The 24,770-nt window shown below is 41.6% G+C and overlaps 1 protein-coding gene across 1 annotated transcript in view; it reads right to left on the bottom strand.

Annotated features, from left to right (window-relative positions):
* The window catches only part of USH2A (usherin), a gene marked incomplete at its 5' end in the record, with an annotated part of 385,998 nt that overhangs the window by 14,062 nt on the left and 347,166 nt on the right, over positions 1-24,770 (bottom strand). The window contains 3 exons of the mRNA XM_082300920.1: positions 11,102-11,420; positions 12,424-13,940; positions 14,763-14,990. Of these exons, the coding sequence (XP_082157046.1) occupies positions 11,102-11,420; positions 12,424-13,940; positions 14,763-14,990 (2,064 nt within the window). The remainder of the gene's footprint in view (positions 1-11,101; positions 11,421-12,423; positions 13,941-14,762; positions 14,991-24,770) is intronic.

Raw genomic sequence — 24,770 nt, 5'->3', positions numbered from 1 at the left:
TCTCTATGAACTATGCCTACTGATTTTGTCAGCTACCCAAAACCAGAGTGATCTGCAGACTACATAAAACTCAGCACTTATTAAACACACTCTCCAACAAATCTGCATGAAAATTAAATTTTGCTTTCATCAAGGACTGAATAAACATATGGAAGGATGTATAATCTTATTTATCAAAAAGCATTTGTATAATTAAACACGAACATCATAAAAGGTTGCCTTAGGTCATCATTTGCATGAGTAAGTAATTTGTAGAATGTCAGGTACAATAGACAGAATAGATGGATGTGTGAGCATATAGGGTTAAATTAGACTCAATATTAGCCAACCACATAGTGATCAATCAGAATGATAGATCTAAATGGCAATACAAGAGGACTGTCTGAGCGATTTTTAGTGTAAGTATTCCTTAGTAAGCTTTCATGTCGAGCAGTTCTAACTACAGTAAAACACATTCTTATGCAATCTACTTTGGGCACTGGTCCTGGGAAAGGGAATGTTGGGACTATGTCTTGAAAAAAGCCACGAGGTTTAGAAGTACCAGGTCTTCAAAATTGACCCTGAGTCTTTCCAGCTTGCAATATTAATTTCCAAGAACACAGGATACTGCACAAGGAGCCATGGGATGGAAAACAGATAAAAACAACTACAGTGGCTTTGAAGGCTGTGGTTCTGCCAATTAGAAACCCAAAGATCTTTCCTGATTCCATCAGTAACACACAGAACTATACTAAGTACAGATGATGCCCTGCAATAAAAAGCTCAGCCAAAGCACTTTCATTTCAGTGGAATCAGTAATACATCTTTGTTGTGAACTATTAATACAGTCAAACTCTGTTCACTTTACTGCAGTAGGTCAAACCCTGTATCTCAGTTCAGTTCCAGCTGCTACAAAGATTTACCCACAGTCATTCATTTCAAGGGGCATATTTCTTTGTGGAAAGAATAAACCACATATGGAAAAAGCAGCTCTGAGTGTGGCACTGGCACCAGCTCAGCACTTACGTGGGCTCAAATGCTCCAGTTATATCCAGGCTCTGGCCTTAATGAGCAGGGAGTGTAACAGTGACGGGCCAGACCTGCTGAGCAAGCTGCCCACAGCTAAAGTGAAGGTGATGAGTTAGGAGCAGAGCCTTCCTGTGTAGCACAGGAATTCAGCTTCAGAATGGGATTCCCAAGGAATTTTGGAGGAGAGAGAGATGCAACTCACTTGGCAAACAAACGCTTCACCAAGGGTTGGATGGAGAGAACTCCCTTCATCAATCCCTCACCTATCATAGGTGCATACACCTTGTCTTTTAGGAAGAAGTCTTAAGTCACAGAATCACAGAATACACTGAGCTGGAAGGGACCCACAAGGATCATCGAGTCCAACTCCCGGCCCCGCACAGGACCATTCCCAAGAGTCACACCATGTACCCAATAGTGTTGTCCAAATGCTTCTTGAACTCTGTCAGGCTTGGTGCTGTGACCTCTTCCCCAGGCAGCCCGCTCCTGTCACTAGGAAAGGGCCAGGAGCCAGAAAAGGCCACTGTCACAGAAGATCCCCATCCCAAGCAGCACGTGGTCCTCTCGTGCCACAGAACTGAGAGATTTACAGCAGAGATGAGTCCTTCTGACCCTGGGATATTCTGTTCCCCACTATCTCATTTGCTCTTGTATTTTGCGCAGGACTAATGTGCATTTCGGAGGAAGTAAAAGAGCAAAACAGAAGGCTTGGAACTCCTGAGTGTTTCTACTGTCACAGCAGCCCAGTCACCCCTGGGAAAAACAGAGAGAAAGAAGGATAAAGAATGAAAGAAAGAATGACAGTGGGGAGGCCATCATTTGTCCCAGTGCCAATTTCTGCTTCCACAGCTGCATCCAGAACTTCATCACTGGGTGCCAGTAGTTTTGAATTGCTTAAATAGAAATGAAGACATATCCTGTCCTGAAAACTGTGGACAAAATAATGGGAACATGATGTGCATATGAGTGTGTGGTTGCTTTGAGCCTGGGAATGGGCTGAAACCAGAAGAAAAGCAACAGCAATGTTTTTGGAGAAGCACTGCCGCCTTCCCTCTCCTCTGTTGCAGTGCCCTGTATCAGATACCACAGTTGTGGGTTGGGAGCCCGACTGATGCTTGTGTGAGCAGGGAGGTGACAATGACATGCATACACTCCTTAACTGGCTCCTGATGCACTTTCATCTCCTTCTTTAGGTGAGAACAATGTAGCAAGGCCTCTTGTACTTGAGCAACCTTCAAAGCATCTTCCTGAGCTGATGGTGTTGTCCTCACACACTGCAGTTTATTGTCACCTCATCACCAGGTCTGGGGTCATTAGTGTGGCCTGGGGTTCTAATAATAATCTTGTAAAAACAATTCCAATCCAGTGCAGCCTGGAGGAGACTGAGGGGACACCTCACCATGGCCTGCAGCTTCCTCATAAGGGGCAGTGAAGGGACAGGCACCAATCTCTGCTCTCTGGTGACCAGTGACAGGACCCGAGGGAACAAAGCGGTGTCAGGGGAGCTTTAGGTTGGATACCAGGAAAAGGTTCTTCACTCAGAGGGTGGTTGGGCACTGGAACAGGCTCCCCAAGAAAATGGTCACAGCACCAAGCCTGGCAGAGCTCAAGGAGGATTTGGACAACGCTCAGGTGCATGGTGTGACTCTTGGGGTGTCCTGTGCAGGTCCAGGAGTTGGACTTTGATGATCCTTGTGATTCCCTTCCAACTCAGGAGATTCTGTGGTTCTGACTCTACGCTCATCCCCTTCCATACTACAGCTAAGTGGTTAAAGGACTCCTTCAGGAGTCAGGTAACTGAGGTTCAATCACATGCTCCAACAGAGGTAGTTGGGCCTGCTGCCCTCTGGAGTGGGAATGCCCGAGTGGATGACCCATCTCTGTTCTTGGGATGCTCCCAGTGATCCCTTTGAAGCTGTTTCATTTTGCATGAACACAGTTAAACCAAAGTTGACTGGGCAGAGGAGGAGCAAGCAGGAGCAGACATGATTCCCCAGCCCAGCACTTCCCTACAGAGGTTGGAGGGGAAGTTGATGTCCACACCATGCTGCCACATGCCTGTCTCCCTGGAAAAAAAGGCTGAGGTCACGGCCACATTTGTGTGGGCCTGACAGACAGACATGCTCTGAGCCTGCCTTCTAGACAGACACCAGCTACTCAGCCCTGCCAAGACATGCATCCAGCAGAAACCCCCTCGGTGTCTGTGAGTCTGTAACGCCAGTTTCTGAGACAGCTGTGACAGCTAAACAGGACTTCTGAGGATCTAAATTCCAGATTTACACTGACCTTAGCTGGATTCCCTTAACTCCCTTTGCTTCTGCTCAACCATCTGTAAAAGGATGGATGGTTATACAAATATTTCCCTGTGAGAATTGCTGTCCAAGTAAATCCTGGTCAGTGTTTGGAAACCCGGGGCAGTAAATCCCCAGAACTGATGGAAATACTGGTGTTTAGCCACTTCTTTGCAGGAAAAAATGGGGCAGCATGGCAACAATATCCACAATGAGCAGTGTCTTTAAAATCAGAGCTCATGGCTTCTCAAAAAGTCACCACTAAAAAGTCATGGATAGAAGCTGTTGCCTGGCTAGCCTGGTTAAACTGAAATTTCATGATTTAGACTTTTGTAAAAAGCTGTTTGAGGTAAAAAAAACCCCTTTATAAATTGTGATATAATCAACGCCGAAAATATTCAACCTCAATAGAGAAATAAAAAGAGCTTAATAGGCAGCAGTATTATCTTCTTAGAATTATGAAAGACAATACAGGAACACGGGGCAAACAAGAAGCAATCATATCTTAGGGATGTATTGAATGACAAAACATAGACAGCAGAAAGCCAAGAAAAGTTTCTTCTATCTTGACTTTCTGAATATTCTGCCTCGACAAGCATTAAGTCTGACATCATGGTGCATGGCTCAGCACCCTGCCAAAAGATGTGTTGTTGTTAATTGCTGCACTGTCCCAAAAAAAACAGGAGAGGGCTCTGAAATCAGCTACGAAGGGTTACTAATTAATGTTTTATCAATCTGCTGGCCCCTGGCTCAGACTGCACTTTGAAGTGGAGCCAGAGAGAGAAGAGAGGGGGGAAAACTCTCTGGAGACCGTATATTCAGAGGACTGAAGAATTCCAGTTACAGGTAACTAAGCTTGGTTTTTTCCATCATAAATTGAGCCTTCACAGATCTCTGCTCCTGGAGGAAACCTGTGATCAGTCACTCAAAATGATCACAGGACAACCTCAAGGTTCACTGGCACAGCAAGAAGGGGCAAAACCTATGAGGAATAGGATGAGAAGTTCTGAGAAGAGAGTCACCTTAACACGGTGAACCTGTTCAGGCTTAATAGAGCTAACAACCCATAAGGGCAGAAACAAGGGGGCCAAAATCACCTGGGGTACAGATACACAAAAATCATGTTACTGTAGATGCTGACAGTGGAAGAAGCCCGTGAGATGACTTCCATGCCTGAACCACACATACTCATCTGCTGCAACACTCTTGAAACCCCGAATCTGTAGCAAGGAATCTTTGAACTCAAAGTCCTGCAAAGGGGACCCTCAAGCAGCCAACAGCCCATGGAGAATTTGAAACTCTCCCTTATTGGAGAGACCTCGCTGGGCAGAAGGGTGCTGGGGGCAGCTCGCCTCAATGAAGGCAGCAGTCCTGAGCTGCTCCTGACTTCCCAGCTCAGGAAGAGCTGGGATACTCTGCATAGCATGGAGGCCAGATGCTTCTCACCCCTCCTATTTGCAAGCCAAAGAGCTGATTACCAACCAGCAGTGGCTTCTGGCTCCCTCCAAGAGGCACTGTGCCTTGTGCTGCTTCACACTGTGCTTAGTCTGTGGTCCATCACAGGTGCTTCTCTGAGAGACAAGATCTCAGCTGTGAATGTGTCAGCAGCTGGCACCAAGTTCCTGCAGGCACTCAGAAAACAACCTTTTTTGCCTTAGAAAAAGCCTCATTTGTAAGTCACTACCTCTCCTGGGCTTTGAGCAGTGCTCAGAGCTGTAGGGCAGTTATGTAGGGCTGTAGGTTCTGGGAAACCACAAGGTCAGATCAAGCCAGCCCTTTTACACGTGCATGTAACTCTACTTCTGTGTGTAAGAGTCAGGTACAACTTGGATTTCTGCTCTTATGGCAAGCAAAGACTTCACACACCTGTGGCTTCTGGTCTTTCCAAAAAGGACTAAATGCTGGCACTGCTTGGCACATGCCAGGAGAGACAAACTGTAGCAGAGTGGTTTGTACCGCTCCTCTCTTTCTGAAGCTGTTTCATGGAGACCTCAAAGACCCAGCACTACTTTGAAACTTTGCTTTGGATCTCTTGATTCAGATTTGTTCCATTTCTAACCCTGCACTTACATAAATGCAGAGTTTTCACAGAATAATTCTTTTCCAAGATAGCAAGACATTTTAGGGTCATATAAGATCTGACATCAGTAAATTCAGAAACACAGCCCCCAGTTTTTGGTTACATTCAAACAGCAATCTTCAAGAAAATTGGAGACTACAATCTTGGTTGAAATTAGAGAAAACCAAAGGACCTCCCTCTCACCATCAATTGCAGCATCCTTCACAAGTGTTTGTGAACTGACTGCTGTACTGGCTGGCTAATTTGGAGTTACTTATGTGATGTCAGCAGAGCTCAGAGCACAGAGCACGTCTACCAAAATCTTGCATTCAGCATTGGGGTAATGTATTCACATCTGGGCACTTCAGTGTCAGGCAGGTATTAGAAAAGCAGGAAGTTTAAAAAGTAGGCGCAGTTTATGGTGGACAGAGCAAAGGCAAGGGAAAGAAAGTATCACGTCCATTCATGAGCAGGGGTAAGAGAAGGTAGTAATCAAATGTGTGCTTTCTGATTGCTCCTTCTCAGATCCAAACTTTTCCCTTTTCAACATTGTTAGTCTCCTTATGGAGGTCATAAACATATAATGGGATAGATTTCAGGTCCAGGCTTCCAGCACTGTGATAATTAGAGCCTCTTAACATTGCTATTCATCTCCACTGTTCAAATGCTAATAATAAAAGTACTAAACCCATTCTGGAGAAGGCAAAGACAATAGGCAAAAACTTTGGGACTTAAACAAAATTACTAAATTTTAAAGGAAGCTCATTCCATATGACATAGTATAATGTCCGTAATTAATGAGAGATGTAAAAAGGCTTAACTCTAAAAGATAGAAAATTAAATCATTTGTTTCCTATGGGTATATAATGAGATAGTTACCAAGTTCCCATGAGAGAGATAAGCAGATATTAAAAGGTCTTTCCAATACCTGTAATGGCTAAGGGCAACAGCTAATTCAATAGATTCGATCAAAATCACCACTTCTTTCTTTGCTTCTGATTTATTACTTTGGCTGTAGTCATCACTCATTTTAGTTTGCTTTTCAGCAGTCATAAATTATGCCTCATAAATAAAAAGATACAATCAAGGAAATCATATCAAGCCATCTAGAGCCCTGGAGTATACTTTCCCCTGGTACTCACACTAATGTCTTTTTAAAGGATAGCTTGCCATGGTTTTGAATATGTCAGAATCACAATTTACTGAGGTCTTGCAAGAGTGGTGCTCCAAGAGTCTCACTGGTAAATCTGGATGCCAACAAATACAGTCTAATATCTGTATGTAATTTAATGAAAAAAAAAATCAAGCTTTTGTAAAAAAACAAGCTTTTGTTGCATCAACACACCTGAATTTAAGACTGTGTTGACAAGAGAAACATACTGCCTGAGGTGGGGCTTACTGAGTAAAATTACATGGTTTCAAATGGCCCTTTTCCCTATTGTGTGCCTTCTACTAGGGGAAAGGAAGTATCTCATTCTGCAAAAGGATATTTCAGGTACGTATCATCATTGCATCAGTGAAACAACATAGTTATGTCTGCTTTACTTTTCAGAAGCTGAGGTCAAGCTTGGTAGTCTAATGCAGATGTAGTTTGAGAAAATCTCTTTAACTGGAAGCAGAAACCTTGTAAGAACAAACAATCTTACAAACAAAATAACAAGCAGGGAATGGAAGAAAGAACTCTTTTTTTTTTTAATGTCTCTGCTTTGCAGTGCATCTTTCTGTCAGAGAGATGGGAAGAAATGGGGAATTAAAACAATGAAGAGGAGCCAGATATGAGGGATACTACACATGGGTGACAATCCATCACTCGTCAGTCGGAAAACCAGTTTTACCCCATTTTAAACTGCAGAAGTCACTGACCTGTTTGTCAGTAACTAAGCAGCACAAACTGGAGCTCAGCCAACAATTTGACAGATAGGCTGGTAAACCAAGTGTCCTTCCTGGCACTGGAAAGTGACCAATAGGGCTAACATATTCTACACCCCATGTAGTTGGTCCTTCCTTACTCTTCATGACTTTGCACCCATTTTTTTTCTCTTTACCTCTACAAAGTCAAAATATGATTTGTTTTCTCTTTGAGAGGACCCAATACATATTTACCCTGGTGTGTCTCAGGGTATTTCCTAGACCCTTCACTTGGCTGCAGCAACAGGAGGGTGAGAAGGACTCCACACACAGGAGGGATGCTGTGCCTCCAACAGTGGTCAGAGGCAGGCAGCTCCAGCACTGCAGACCCTATTTGGTGCATTGAACAGTCCTCTTGGAGAATAAACCTCTGCAGGGAGCCATAAACCATTCTGAAAAGGGACAATTGTAATCTTCGGTCTTTTACATGTTCTGTGCCTGCCAAATAGAAATAAGGATGTGTCCTAAACCAGGAAGACATTAAGCCATTAATCTAAAGAAGCAGTTTTAAGAACACAATTAAGTGCAATCGTGGAGGAGTGATACTGCATTTGCATGGAAATCACACCATACTGTGACAGCTCTGCTTTGCTCTAAATGCCACAAACTCTCTGCTCGGAAGGGCCTTTCCTTAGCTGAGAAAAGCAAGTTTGGCTCTATAGGCTGCTAGATGGTAGCACTGCACACGTCTTTCAGTGATTCCTGAGGAGGGCTTACACATTCTGCTTCAGAAATATTCAAGGAATCAAAGGATTGCACTTCCAAACTCATTAGGCATCATGAGTTGTAATGTTTGTTTAAGTCGGGGGGGTTTCAGGAAATGATGCAATAGCACATATTTAATGGAGTTGGGGATATCAGGCAGAATTCCAACAAATACCTAGAAGTTGCTCTAGAAAATGCAAATATCTAAATGTACAACTAGACCAACAGAGGGAATTTTGAAGATCTAAGTGTTTTGGAATATGGAACAGTAGGCACTGTATGACATGTAAAAACCCACTGAAACCTAGTAGGTGATGATATGCTCATGTAGATGCTGGCCCTTAAAGTATAAATAGGCTTCCTTGAAGAATAGTGATCAAGCATTTCAGGGCCATAGTCCCTTTTGTCATCACGAGCTTCTAAACTCACTTCATCATTTCTGGAAGTGCAAATTTTGCACCTAATTTTATAAAACCTAGTATTCAGCTGAAGTTTCCAGGAAAACAAACAAAAACCAACAAAACAAACCAACAAACCCAATGAAAAAAACTCTCAAAAACCCCCCATATTCAAAAGTCCTGGTTTCAGGTCCAAAGAAGCTATTAGAGCATTGAACTAAATCTCAGTATCTCCAAAAATGCCGGAGAGAGTCCCATCACAGCACTTTGATTTTATCTGCATTCTGCTGGAGGAAATTCAGATGCATTTAAAGTTTTATGTCCAGCAAACAAGCCTCAAATGCAGAGACAGGAGAATCAATATCCAGCTTAAGTGAAATATAAATCTGGGTTTCATCAGCATAATAGCAAAAGCCAAGCCCTACACTTATGAATAACTTGTCTCACAGGCAAGATATAAATTGTCAACAATGGAGAGGCTCAGAGTAGATCCCAGAGGACTGCTGCAAGTGACTTCAGCAGAAGACAAACAGATGCATTGAAAAACCACTCATGGTGAAATAAATGGCCACTGGTGAAAAAAACCAAAAATGATTTAGAGTTCCAATCAAAAGCTCAGCCTGGTTATGGAGCAGAACCAAGATAAAAAGCTAAGTCTTGAATACAGCACAGTAAAGCACAGGAATCTGATCAAGAGGCTTTTTTTTTTTATTTTTCACTGATAAGTCATTAAAAATGTTGGCTGAAGAAAGTCTCTGTGGTACCAACTTCCCAAAAAACAGCTTCTGACTGAGATAATTAAAAGTTAGTCCAGCTGAGAACATCACATAGCCAATACCTATGACATACAGCTTGGAGAGCTTTACTTCATCTAAGAAAGATTCCTAAAAAGTATGGTTTGAGTCTGCTACCAATGCTTGCTGTCTACTCAGCCCCATCTGCACTTGAATTCTCATTCCTCACAGATCCTGACTAAAGCAGAAAGGAAATCTGGTCTAACAATAGTTCGGCCGACACAGGCTGTACAGTCTCCATCCTTGCATCTGCAAGGAGGGAGGACTTGATCCAAAACTCAGCTGGACATAGCCCTGAGAGCCTGCTCTATCTGGACCTGCTTCAAGCAGGGAGTTAGGCTAGATGCCTTCTGGATGTCCCTTCCAAACTGCACGACTTGATGAGTCTATGACACAGATACATACAGCAGCTGGACAGAATAATGTGATAAAGCAAGATTTTAGGTTTAATTCTTCATGGTTTCTGGCTACTAAAAACGAGAAAGCAACAGCAGTGGAGCAGAGCTGTCAAAGAACCTGATCTACACAGTGTGCTCTCATCAAACTTGCAGGTGACACCAAACTGGAGGGACCAGGTGATATGCTGAAGGGCAGATCTGCCAGTCAGAAGGGCTTGGAGAATGGGAATTTCAGCAAGACAGATGCAAAGTCCTGCTCCTGGGGAGAAATAACTTCTTGCACCCTCACAGGGTCAGCATTACTGACCAACTAGTGAGCACCTCTGCTTGAAAGGACCTAAAGGTCTTAGTAGATAGAAAGTTTAATACAAGCCAGCAGGGTAATTTGGCAGGAAAGATGGCCAACAGCCTGAGCCATTTAGCAAAAGCACACTGCCTTTATTTAGTGTCTGTTTTGCTTTGGCCCCCAAATACAAGAAAGATATTGATAAATTGGAGCAAGTTCAGTGGAAGGCCACCAAGGTAATCAGGGGGTTGGAAAAATTTGCCTATAAGGAGAAGCTGTGGGACTTGGGTTTGTTCAGCCTGAGGGAGAGATGGCTTCGGTGGGACCTGATTGTGGCCCCCCAGCACCTACCCACAGGCTAATGAGAGGGTGAAGCCTGTTTCTTTACTATAGTATGTGGTGGGAGGGGACAAGAGAAAACAGGTATAAGTTCAAGCAAAAAAGGTTCAGGCTGAACAAAACAAAACCCCTTTTTTGCAATGAGGACAGCCAGGCAATGGAGCAGACTGTCTGTAAGGTTACAGACTCCTCCCCAAAGGTTTTCAAGATGCAACTGGATAGAGCCCTGCAAAACCTCATCTGACCTCTTTACTGACCCAGGCAGAAAGTTGGGCTGGCTGGCCTCCTGAGAGCCCTTCCAACCTGAATGATCTTGTGATCCTATAAAGCAAATGAGCCTGTAAAAGAAAGATTGCACCACCTTGCTCAAGACATGGAATGCACTGCTTCAGGTATATATGAAACAAAATGAGAAATAACACCAACCATCAACAGCAAATTCACTTTTGAACCTCTCAAAAAATGTGCTTGCCATTCTAATGACTGATTTAAAGAGAAAACAACCCCAGTCCCTCTTGATGTAAACTGGTCTAAGATCATAAATTAAAAATTAATTCACAGTAGACTGGGGGAGGATGGAAAAAGAAAAAAAGAGTAATGAAAAAAGGCTGCCTTCTGAGAACTAGAATTTCCCTTAACAGGGACTTGCTGAGGCTCTGGAGGGTACAAAACCACTTAAGATACACAGGCACCTACCACTAAGCTAAAGAAAAACAAATGCTGAATGAATGTATTTCTTGTATGAAATTATTTTCAGCTTCTCAACTCCTTAAAATACATTCACAATAATCATTCAGGTTTCACAATGCTATTAACATTAGAACTGAGATGTGTATGTTCATTGTAAGTGTAAAGTAAGGCTCTCAAAGTGTACTGAAATCATAATCAGAGCTGCTAAATAGCTTCAATTCCCACCTGATATTCGTACTCTGTGTAAGGCAGCAACTTCTCGTCTTTGAAGGAGGTTGACGAACCATTGTAAACAAGTGAGAGGTCTAAATTTATGTGAGCTTGAGTTGTTCGCCTCCTGTAAAGTTCATAGTACAAAATCTTCCCGTTTGGCTGCTTGGGGCCGGTCCACAGGATGGAAGCAGTCGACTGGAAGCCGCCGGCTGTTTGTATTTCAATGAGAGGGGCCGGCTGCACTGCCGGCGGCGCCTCCAGCGTCTGTGCCGATGCCCACTCACTGGAGGCACAGCCCAGCTCCGTGCAGGCTTGGAGCTGGACTTCGTACCTTCGGGAACGCAAAGCAGGAGAAAGGTGATTAAAACGCTGCAGATACAAATAGAAACTGTGCGTGAGATCTGGCAGATTTCTCAATTTCCCCCGGTCTTTGGAAATTTTATATAGGAGCACTGTATGAACACACAGATTATGTGCTGTGCTTTATATAGCAAAGAGGAAGAACACTGTCTTCTGGGGTATTCTTTGGGTGTGGTTTGGGTTTTTTCAGAGCACAGTTAACATCTGCAGGAGTCAAGTGATCAAAATCATTTTGATTTTGATGATATAAATCAAAATGATGATTCATTGTAAGAGATGATTTGGATGTCATTTGAGAGCTGTAGAACTCCACTCTATTACTCTCTTTGGATTTAGATTAGTTATATGTAAATAGTAGACAAATTTATCAACCATGTAACACACACAAATTATGCCTACACAAATACATAAGGAAAGGTCAGGTAAATAATCAAGAATTAGTGAGGAAGATACTACTTCAGTATCAAGTGTGCTTCTGCAGGAGAGTCTGGTGCCCTCTCAAGTTTTAGCTTTCACTTAATCACAAGTCACTCGTTTCCAGCTCAAGGGTTCAACCATGTTCCTGGTGTGACCCCATTAATATCAACTCAACTGCACTGTGAATGGGCCAGCTACTACAATTTTGGTCTCCCCACCCCGAATGTTGTCAACTAAAGCCCTATTTATTCTCAACAGCAGACACCGTGTGAAAGATAAACCAGTACAAGATCGCAGGTTTTGGAGTCTATAGCAGAGTGCTGAATTACCCCTTCTATTAATTACAACCTAAGTCAACACTATGCACTTTGCTAAGATGATATAAAGCTGGTGTTACTATAAATTTAAAGGAAAATAAATCCTTGTTTTATTATTTGCTTTTTAGCAAACAACCCCATGGGTCTGACTATCTGTTTAAGCAAGATGGTTGAGTTGTCTGCCAGCCCACTGCCCCACCCCACAGCATTTATTCAACAAATGAGTTCTTCCATACTTACCTGCAGTAGGGCTGTAGCTGTGCCACTATGTATGACCGTCTCAGAAAGGAAACATGAGAAGCATCAAAGTCAAAAGTCTTCTTTCCTGTTTCGCCAGGCTTGTGGACTGAGACTGTGTAGTTTCTAATGTCACCGTTTACTTTGATAGGAGGATCCCAGGCCACCAAAATCTCACTGGAAGACCATGCCTGCAGCCTAGGAGGCAACATCCCAGATGGAGCAGAGGGGTTGGTTTTTATCCGAGCTGAGGGACTGGTCACGCTGCCCTGGCTGTTATTTGCTGTGACAGTGTAGCTGTACTCCATGCCTGGCGTTAGGGTGAAATCAAGATACCGAGTTTCCAGACCAGAGTACACAAGTACACCATCCCTCCTTAGGTCATAGCTTGTGATTTTGCCATTGGGCTTATCTGGGAGTTTCCATGTGATTTCAATTGACTCTGAGCCCATGACCAGCAGCCTGGGAGCTTCCATATTTAATGGTGGAGCCTCCATGGTCATCACAGACTGAGACGTGCTAGAGGTGCAGCCCCCAGCAGTACAGGCGACCAGTGCAAAATCGTACTGCATGTAAGGCTGCAGGTTAGAAACCAACATTTGCAAACTTTTGCCAGGATAATACTCTTCATTGCCTAATTTCAATATGTACTTGGTGATATCTCCATTTTGTATTTGGGGAGGTGCCCAGGATGCACTGATTTGAGTGGCACTGACAGCCCGCAGAGATGGGGGCTCCACCAAGGCAGGAGCTGCTTCCAGTGTCCGTATTGCAGCTGGCTCACTGGTAGAGCAGCCCCCCATGGTACAGGCAACCACTGCATAGCTGTACACCGTGTAGGGCAGCAAGTCCTCATCCACATAGCTGAGAGTAGCAGCGTCAAAGCTGAAAGGATAGAGAACATCATTCTTCAGCAGCCTGTATGACTGCAGAATGCCATTGGGCTGTGCCGGGGGCCTCCAGGATATGAGCACATTATGGGGGTTGGCCGACACCACGGATAACCTGGGGACAGCAAGATTTTTTGGGGCAGTTTGACTAGTCTTTGCCACTGTCCAGGAGCTGTCAGCATAGCCTGCTGCATTCCAGGTGCGTATTTTATATTCATATCTTGTCCATGGCTGCAAACCTTTATCATTATATGTGAATGTATTACTTTCAGTGTTATATTCTGTGAAAACAATTTTCTCATCTTCTGTTGTTGCTCCGTGCCCCACAACATTCTCTTCTGTGCGTCTGTGAATAACTTCATAGCGAATTATTTTTCCATTCGGATTAACTGGCTGCAACCAGCTCAGTTCAATGTTGGTGGCATTCACTGCCTGGATTACAGGTGCCATTTGGGACACTGGGGGAGCTTCATCTGTCCAGACTGGCTGGGGTGGAGAGCGAGTGCAGCCTGCTGCATTGCACGCCTCCAGCATGAGGGTGTACAGGGTGTACGGCTCGAGGCGCCGGAACAGGAACTGGCGAGATAAACCACTGTACTCCAGGTGGTCATCGCTGAAAACATTGTACGTCTGGTGAATTAAGAAAGAAAAAGAAAGAAAGGCAGGCAGGGAAGGAAGGACAGAAGCCAGGATAAAAGGAAAACAAAACAAAACAATTTTTGTCAATAACCAGTAGATGAGATCCTTAATCTTTGCAATAGGGTAAGGACTATTAGCCAGTGATTCAGAAACTTACTTCCTTGCTAGTAACAATCAGATCACTGATACAAAAGGAATGTTTTGATCCAATTTTCATGATTTCTTCATTTTGAATGCAGTAATAAATCACTTAGTGACAGTTTTCATTATATTTGATTGTTATCAAGTTTCATTGCGAGGCTCTCACAGGCCAGCAGAAAGCTTCTCACGGACTAGCTCTAAAGAAAATCACTTAAGGAAAAAAAAACCTCCAAGTAAACCTCTGTAGTTGCAAACATTGCAGGTAAAGGTTTACACTCAGTTGAAACCACTGAGCTAAAAGAAGTCTCAAATTTCAGAACAACATTCTATCAAACCCAGGTTTTCTAGAAACACATTTTGGTGATGTTCAGTGTACAACAAGTAAGATTATGAGGTTTCATGTGCAGCTTTCTATGCATTAAATGAACAATTTGGTTCAGTGTAAATGAAAATTTACAGTCACAGAGTAGCACAAGGATGTTAATATTCATTTTAATAAAATGACAAGCATAGAGAACTCACAGAGTGTCTTGTGCTTACATAGGACTTACATCTTATTTTAAACTATAATGCATACAGTTGAGTCTTTTTCAGCAAAAAAAATGTTTTAATTTGATATTCAGCATTTCCCTTCTCTTTTTTAATCAAGTGAACTGTCAAGATGAGTATTACCTTAATCACACCGTTGGGTTGGGAGGGCTCTGACCATTTCAGCAGCAGAGCCCTGCCATTTTCTTTCTTTTCCACAGTGAAGTCGCTCAGGCCACTGGGTGAAGCTTCCAAAGTGCGCACAGATGTCCAGGGGCTTGAAACCTGCCCGGCGTTGTTTACAGCTACGACATGAATATGATATGTTGTGAAAGGTTTCAATCCAAATAAATGAGCCTGATGCTTTGTTCCCTGAAGCAAGAATACAGATGTTTGAATTAGTTAAAAAAGTAATCAGCATCTGTGGTTTATGTCACTTGGAAAATGAGGCCTCAGCTCTGGGTCACTTCTGACTGTTTTGCAGAATACCCCATCTGGTTACCAGGATTTTTTTGGGGGGTTTTTTATGATTGAACCTCAAAAAGAAATTAGGGTTTAAAAATACTATCTATCATTCTGGTGGAGCCTTTGGAGCTAATTCCTTGGGATTCCTCCACAGACTGAATCTCAGCTAGGACTCAACTTACAGTTCATTCAGCGTGTGTCTGAGCTTGCTCAGTGAGAATGAGGCCTCCTGGAATTGGACTCAAGCATGTAAAAATCTGTGGTACATGAGTGATTCCTGGCTCTACAGAAATCTTATCCATCTTGTGTGTACATGTGACATTTCAGAGGCATGCTGTCCTGTTCAAGCTACTTAGGGCATTGTAATCTGGATAAACAGTTTGTGAATCCCACCAGGCTCAGCCAGGGCTGCAAGGACCGGGGCTGACCTGCTCCCACACCAGAGCACAGCCCAGCAGAGGGGTATGGTGGGGATGCAGGCTGATGGACATCAGCCATGGCCAGGAGCAGCCACTGGAGTCCCAGCGCACCCCAAACAGCATCTGACACAGACCTGACACTGCTCAGGCAAAGAGAGCCTCAGCACAAAGTCTGATCTAGGCAGGAAGGTGGAATTATTTTGAACAGTCACAAAAGGCACAGTGACCAACAAAAGAACAGGAGTAACATGTTCTAGTAGGAGACTGTGCAGATGTGTCTGATCAGAGGAGCAAAGAAAAAAGGAGTTCAGCTGATCACTGATATATTTAATCTCATTTTTAGCTGTACTTTGGCATGAATTATATAGACCACAAGAAAGGGAGTGCAGGAATTCAGTTGCGTTCATGTGATAGAACAAGCTGAAGTCAATTTCCCTGTGTCAGTAAGTCGTATTAAGTTGTTAAATGCTAACATTTTCAATTGTTTAATATTTAAACATTTGTTAAGCTATCAGACTCAGAAACAAATTTTAAAGAAATATTAATTTCTTTTTTAAAATATTAAAAGTTAGATCATAAATATTTAAATAGTTATTTCCTCAAAACAATGAGTTAGTCTTTTAGATAAATATAGCACAGCATTTGAATGACCATTATGAATATTAAATCTGAAGATGCCACAAGTACAGATTATAAACATACTTTTCTGATAAATGATTCCTTTTTTCTGTTAAACAGGGCAAACACTAGCAAGATTAATAATGCAAAAAAGTATAATTCTTTGTTAGGAATTCCCAGTCATCACTGCCAAAAAAGCATAAGCTGAAATGCAAATAGCAATCACTTCGAACAGATTATATATAAAAAAGCTCTGGCTGCCATGGGATATTTAGAGAAATCTTTTGTCATAAGAAACATGGAAAGCATGTGGGCTATAAAGCAAAAACATATGTATATTATCAATAGCAGCACCTGTTCAATTACAGTTTATTTCGGTATGGAGAATTTCGTTCAGCCCCTAGATGGCAATACTATCAAACACTTTTTGTAACATGAGTACTTAATGATTAACAACGTGCGTTCAGTCATCCAACATACTCAAGGCAGCCATTAAAAAAATAACAAACCTGATTTCATTATAGATTCTTTTAATAAACATTTATGGCTTAGATCCTTGAAAGTGGAAGCGTTTAAACTGCCATAGCCAAAAAACCTATACCGCCGACCGCGAAATTATGAACTGCAGGTTAAAGAACCACGTTTAAATCGAGGCTCATGCTTAGCATAAAAATCTGGCATCAGAAATTATGTTGGCACAAAACATGATTAAAATTAGCTTTACAATTGGATGTAGTCTGTATTAATAGTTTTTATGAGGACAGTTATCTATTAGGTTTTCAAAACAGAACTTTTAAAAGCCTAAAATTTACATTCCGTGGTTCGGGGGTGGGGATGGGAGGAAGGGAGAACACAGCATTAAATTATTGCCCCTGAACTGCAACACAGAGGCTCTCTGAAGGTACAAACACATTATTAAAAACATCAGACAAAAAGCAATGGCTCTGCTTTTTAATGAGCTGCATCATCGGGTGGCTTCTTGTGACAGCAGTGCTACAAAACACTAAATTTCTGTTTTTTCTAAACAGAAAACCAGCATATTTTTCATCACCCTCTACCATTTTCCCACTAAACCCCAAGATTTAATTATTTACAACCCTCACTACACTTTGAAATGAAACAAGGATGGAGGGATTTCCTTGCCTGCAGTTCATCATGTTCTCTGGAGACTGCTAAACCATTCCTTCCAGGGATGACTTTTATCCCTGGCTCCTACAGATACTTCTTGAAGAGCAAACGGTTTACATGTATTTTTGTTTTGTTTGGTTTTGAAGTAAGCTCAGGGGATGTACTCCCAGAATACAGAGCCACGCTTTCTCCCCCTGCACTGCTGCCATTGCCAGTTGTGAATTTGCTCAGCTCAAAGGCTGATGCTGAAAAGAGGATGGATGGCAGACTCGGTGATTCATTTTAAGAATCACTTTATGTCCTCTCATGACATTTTCAGCCTAGAAATACTGTCCTGCTGGAATGGTCAAATATAAATTACAAAATACACCTTGCACTGATAGCACTGTAACTTTGGCTTCAGAGGACAACGACACAGCCTTAAACAGTGCGGGAACAAAATCATTGTCTGGAATATTCTCCCAGTCTTCTTCTGCAAAGCCATAAACTCATATATCCCATGTTTACACATGTTAACAGTCCAGATTTCATTCACCATTAAAAGAAAACCAACAAAATAAAATTTTAATGTGAACATTAAGATGTTCATAGACTGACTGACCATGAAATCCAATGGACTACAAGCCCATGCCCTCCTGCCTCCAACTGTGAAGCATTCTCACTCCATCAGTCATTAAATTAAGAATAATCCAGCAAACATTTAAGTGTGTGCAGTCTCACATTCCTCCTCTATGGCCCTTTCATTCTTTCCATGTAAACACTTACAGAAATGGACACCTGAGGGAGGAGGGAGGTTGTGACAAGCCACTGTGACCTGATCACACTCCGTAGCCCAGAGCCCAGCCTTTGACACAGTCCTTGCTTCTGGCAGCCTGGTCTCCTCTCCTGGTGCAGCTCTGGCGGCACTACCACTGCTTCCAGCAGGATCTTTGGTTTTGCTGTGTAAAATGCTTCACATGCTGCCAGTGGCAGCACAAGCTCTTAACAGCAACAAATACACTCCTCCACTAATTCCACTCTTCTAACTGTAAATTAGGATAAAAGTTATTTAAAATAAAACCTTGTTTTAACGCATTTTTCAAAACATAAAATGAGAGAACATGAATCATGAATAATGTATCTGTCAAGATTTGCTTCAGATTGCCTTTTTTGTTTGTTTATTTTTTAATTCATGAACACAGAAGTCACTTAAAAGTCTGGAAACAAATTAGCATAGTCTTTCATGCCATTCAAAGACAGTGGCATCCATAATGCAAGGTGCCTGCCTTCTTTGCTACCTCTTGGTCCTCCTCCCAGGCATGAGCAAGGCTGTGCAGCCTTGAAGGGTCTGATGATTTTACACCGCCTACTGTGATTGCTTTTGACTACTTGAAGTGCCCCTAAGGTGGCAACAGGGTCAAGAGGTCTTTGTAGGTTGAAAATGATCAAAAATTAGCATTGATCTGTAGCTGTCAATAATACTCGGCACGGGTGGACTCTCTGCACAAATGTTTAAACTGCATACAACTACACAACCTAGTCATCTTTGAATCTATCGATCTGATGAAGCAGCACTTTCCAGGGGTGTCACTCTGGGCTTTTCCTCATCTTTCAAGGCAGGCCAGCTTACCCAGTTGCCTAGGTCTCAGGGCATGAGTTCAAACCATGACAGACACATCAGAAGATCTCTGAACCACTGAAGAGCTGCTCAACAGGCAGCTTGAGTATCTGTCCCTTCTTCAGGGGTAATCATCAAAGCTCAGCAAGTCATCACCAGTCATGTTAAGGTTAGGCTCTGGTTTCTTCTCTCTCCCTATTTTCTCTTTCTACCATAATCTCTCCTTGGCAGGTATCTTTTATAGCTGAATAAAAAGCTAGCTCATTCTTTCTACAAGCCTCTAACTAAAGTGGCATCAGACACTACCACGCTGTTAATTGGAGTAGTGGCACAGGGATCCAAGCCAGCTCCTTCATAACCCATGGACATAAACGATGGGAAGGCAGTTCAGTGGAACATCCCCTTGTCTAGAGGCAGAGATGGGGAACTCTCCCTGGAAAAGGGAGGAGAAAGCTATGGTCTCCTGACAGCCAGAAGATCAATCCCACCATCCTATGATGAAAACTTTCAAATTCCCCATCAAGGAAGTCAAACAGACTCCTCCACATGTGACAGAAGCAAGGGGGAGTGCTTGGGGGTTTATAAAGATACTCAGTTTATCCTCATTTTTGTCATTATCGTCTTATCCAGTTCCCTGTCTAATCCAGACTCTTTGCCATTTTCTGCAAAGCACTGGGAGCACTTCTACCTTGACTCTGATGTTCACTCTTATTTCCCAGACTATTCTTAGCCCCTGCCTTCACTCTGAACATTGCACTGAGCTCCTATTCACATGCAAACAGTAACTTGTCCTTTGGGCTGCCTTCGCTCGCGGGCTTATATCATGCATGCGGTGTCTTTTCCATTTAAAAAATCTACTCTCTTCCTAAAGCCTTATGCTCAGATTCACAAGGATCTAACTTATGGATACACAAGTAATCTATGAGTCTATTCCTGTAGCAATGTGGACTGGAATATAAATTATTCCCATGTTAGTACTGAAAAACCTCAAAGGTTAGTCAAACAGAAACCAACATGTTATTCATTTAACCAGAAATTATCTTGCCTACAGGTAATCAAAATTTCCATTTTTTACAAGAAATTGATGTTGTACTATTTATCTTCCTCCCAATTTGTATGAAAAAATTTAGATTTTTCATTAAACTTTTTTTTGTAAATTTCACTCTTCAAATTTTTCATTTTAAGAACTTTGCATTTCGTGTTAGAATTTTAAAATTGCCTTTCAACACCTATTTTTAATTTCAAATAATAATTTGATTATGTGATATGACCCAACAGGCTTTCAATAGCAGCAAAATGTACTACACAGGTAATAATTTTTATGGCAAATAAAAACCCAAAGAAATTAAAAAAGAAAACTAGACAAATATTTAAATAAAACTTTTAAGTTTGCAAATCCAGATTGTCCCTTATTAAGCCTGAAATATTTTTTAAACATTTTTGTCCAGGGAATGTTCATCCAAATTGTCTTTTGTTGAGATGGAAGGACACTCTTTCTCTCCCAGCCCAGAGATGGATCGATACACTTTCTTCTACAGTGGCAAGGAAATTACATTCAAAAAATTCATTATATTTGAGCCTGCTTTTCTATTAATAAATTTAGGAAATTTTAGTTTAGAAATGTATTAGAATAAATTCAGCCCACAAAGTAAAGCACATAAAGTAGTTTCTTATTAAAACATAAATGTTGATTGTGTGATCATAAAGTATTCTTTTTTCAGATTCCTGGCAAAATGAATGCTTTCTTTTTTTTTAAGAATGTTCTTGTAATTTATTTTTAAGACAAATGGTAGTTTTGCCATCAACACCAGAGAACACAACTTTTCTCTCCTCTGTGACCCCATGTTCTCATCCTTTCCTAACAGCACCATGCTAGCAGCATTTTTAATAAAAACCCAAATCGGCAAAGCCTGTTTCACTTGCCACATAACTGAATCACTTCCTATGCCAACTGTCCTACATGGGCTTGTGGACTGTACTAGGAAGAAACCTTTAAAAACAGCAGTAATCTAAACGCAAAATATTCTGCAAATAACAACAATTGATACCTGATATAAAAATAGTACATTGCAATTCATTTTCCTCCTTCCTGGCAGGGCATGTAAGGAATTGTGAATTGCATGTAGCTGAATCTGTCTCATGGAGTTGCTGCCTATTTTCACAGGAGACAGTTTTCTTTCCTGGCATGGCTGGGACCTGCTGCAGTCTCACCGGGCATCTGAATCCCCAGCTTTGACTTGAAAGCAAAGCAACACAAAGAAAACTAGGATGCATTGCACATTAAAATGAAATCAAATAAAATCAAGTTGGCCTTTGGGTAGCAGTACACTTTTAAAACACCAATGATGTTGCACTTTTGATGGTAAAACCTTAAAGAAACCTCTTTGGGCAAAGTCAACATTGCTATTTCAGTGAGATTCTCCTCTTTCTCCTTCTCTTTCCCTTTCCCTTTATCTTCTCTTTGCTTTTCTCTTCTTTTTTCTTTCATAATTATTTCTTTAAAATTCATCAAACATCACTGACTGGCACCTTTTCAAAAATGTATTTCCATCTGTATTTGTCTAATTTCTACTAAGAAATACTGAAACCCAAAAAAAGATTTCTTTTTCTGCATGACTAAATAAATCAAATAAACCAAAATACCAATGACATGACATTCCACTATAGGCACCATCTAGAGGACGATGTCAACATGTTTTTCTAACATTAATATTTTATCTCTAACAACACTCACAAGACCTACTGTATAATAAACCACAGTTTTTCGCCTTATTTCCCCCCCCCATATTTTTCCACTTTAAACCATGTTTATTATTCCTCATGGTGAAAAAGTGAGGTAGAAGGAAAGAAGCAGCTCTTTTTATAAACTAGATAGATGATGGGACAGTTTCCCATAAACTTTGGGTTTACTCAGTTCAAAGCTGATATCACTACTTATCCCAAATGGTACTTTTTGCTTTCAATAATCATGTTGAATATGAACAGCTAGACTAAGTGTCTCTTCAAAATAGGACAGGCTACATCTGAAGGAAAAATAATTAGCACTATTCGAGACACAATAGAGCATAACAGAAAATACTTAAATCCCAACAAAACAACAATTATGTGTCACCCTTGGAAAAATGCACATATCTTGTATGTCCTGGTCTTCAGCTGAGTGGGGCATGCTTCGTGGAAAGCTGGTGGGAGTGCAAGAGGAGAGAGCAGCTATATCAGCAAAGACTTCATGGTAAATAAAATGCAGCATGATATTAAAGCAATGTCAAACCCTACAGAATCGAGCTGGGAGATTTGTGTGATATTCCAAATTCACACACCATGCAATGTGGAATCTGCATAAATTCATCAAGGTAGTGCAGAGCTTGCAATTTGTTGGGCCTGCCTCGGTCACAAGGGGAATAGGAATGGAGCATCTTTGAGGTGAAGCTTTATAATCTGGGATAGAAACACATCTTCAGGGAAGGTAAAAAAAGCTAAGAAAGTCAAGCACACAAAGTCTGCTTGGAGTTTGTGCCTCTTCATTACAACTGGTGCACTCATCCAGCTGAACTCCAACATTATGCTTAACGTAAGTACCACATGTAGTGCTCCTGATGAGCAATGATTTTCCATCCATTATTTGCTAACATTTAGGAGTGGGGTTTCTCTCATGGATTTATTCCATAGTGTCTGTAGACATGGCAAGGGAAAGAAAAACCACTACTGCTGTCAAACAGCAGCTAGAGCCTAAGGGCTCAAACCTGCAAATGGTAGGGGGCACATCCTTAATATGGAGCATTAGGAGGTTAATGTTATATTTCTTCCTAATGCCATAAACCGTATTTTCCATTTGATATTTTGGCTGATGGCCAGAATCAGAGCAAACAAAATCTGGACTGCCACATCAGTCTTCTTAGTCTCAATTTTTTTTTTTTTTAAATTTTTCCCTAAATATGTCCAGAGTGGCAGAAGCTTTATAAACCAACGGAATGAAACCATGAATGTTTTTTTATCCATAAAAATGGGTAATTTATGTCCATGAACTTCTCAACTCAAGGTATCTTATGGCACTCAGTTTTACTTTGTTGAAGAAAGAATGTGCTTTTGTTGTGATCAAATGTTTTGGCTTTTGGTTTCATTTGAAGTTTTGTTTTCCAAGAATTCACACTGCACCTGTTACTTTTGTGACTTCAAATAGCTGTGCTATGAGATGCCTTCTTCATCTCCTTTCAAATAACATCATGTATGATAATGTGAGGAAAAGTATCTCTGAACACTGTAAAACCATTCCCATCTGATCTTAAAATGACCTGTGTGCAGTATCTTAAAATTTCTATTTTCCATAAAATTTGAAAAAGAGACTTTAGCTGTAGTTTTGGTGAATGGAAAGCAGAGAGGAAAGACTCCTTGGTTTCCCCCTTATTATAAAAGCAATTATTTTCCATTTTTGCCTTAGCACAGCTCAACAGCCATAACAGGGAAAGAGAAAGAGAAAAAGAGTTTGAAGAAAATCTTCAAGGGGATTTGTACAAGGACAATCTGAATCTTAACACAGATTGCAGGTGAACTCCCACATCGGTTTCCTTGAAAATGCCACTGAATGCTCCATAAAATTAAGACTTTGCAGTTATATGACTTTTCATCATAGGATCTCACATCATGTTACAAACAATTAATTAAGTCTCAGGATATCCCCCTGAGTTCTTGTGTGCAGCTTCAGGAAACTAGTTATTGGTTTAGATCCCATTTTGCACAGGTACAATAGAGGTGTCATATTATTGTTAAATGCAAGCTTAGTTTATTCCCTTTTCTCAACCATTCAGAGTCCTTGTCTCTCTCACCCAATGCATGCAAAAACCCAGCAGTTCTTACTGCTGCTAAGTAGAGGAAGATAGCACAGCCTAAAGGCAATTCTCAGCTTCAAATCCCTGCTTTCTGCCAACACAATGGAAAATAAAAGCAGCATTTTAAAGGAGACTAAAAGGTTTTTACTTCTGCATTTTTTATTCCTTTTTCTCTGTCCTGTACTGAACAGCCCTAGCTTTTCATTCAAACTTTGCCTGCTCCGTATGTAATCACTTCTGAGAGACATCTAAAGGTAAGCATAAACAATTTACCTGGACGTACATTATAGAGGCCAAAGTTTAGTCTGAGTATGTGGCTGAACTTAAAATGTCACCTTTAAACTGAACTGGTGTACCGGTTTGGCCAAATTTAGAAATACATCCTCTGAGAGAAGGCAGGTTACCACCCCTCCCCCACCAGATTCAGGAAAAAATAAATTTTCCTCGAAGGAAAGTGAAGGAGATAAAACTATTTATTTAACAAACACATGGGAAAAGGAAAATAATGCTAAATAATAAAATCTTTCACTGTGGAGAAAAAACCTGGGGAAGTGTCAGAGTCCTCCCTTTGGTCTCCTCGGAGCTGGGGCTTGGCCCAGGGCCAGGCCCTCTGTTCCCCTGGAAAGTCCTCCCGATGTGCTCTGATATTGAAGCAGTCCAGTGGAAAAGGGAGAAAATCCGAAATTCCAGGGAAGGGAATAAAAAATTCAACTCTCAGTCTCTCTCTGGAGAAAAAGAAGCTGAACAACTGGCCGAAAAACTGACTGGAAAGCAGCAAGCCGGGTGCTTCCTCCCTCCCCTGCCGCAGCTGGGGAAAAAAAAAGTCGCTATCTCTGTGTGACCTTGAACAAGCTGCAAACTGCTTTGAAAAAGTTTTGCTCAGTTTTTCCTTCCCCCTCTCAGGCTCAGTTTAGAGGCATAGAAAGGCACAAGAATTAATTTCTGGGCATAGGCAACGACATGGGAAACACATCATAAGGTCACCCCAAGACAAGTGAGTATTTTAAAAAATGATGGGCTTTTCTTCACCAGGTTTTCCATTCCTTTCCTCAGCGCTTTATACTTCCTACACTTCTCCAAGCCGAGACCAGCTGAGAGTAAA

This window comes from Coloeus monedula (genome assembly GCF_965178545.1).
Source record: "Coloeus monedula genome assembly, chromosome: 2".
Taxonomy (NCBI): domain Eukaryota; kingdom Metazoa; phylum Chordata; class Aves; order Passeriformes; family Corvidae; genus Coloeus; species Coloeus monedula.
This window is presented reverse-complemented; position numbering and strand designations above follow the sequence as displayed.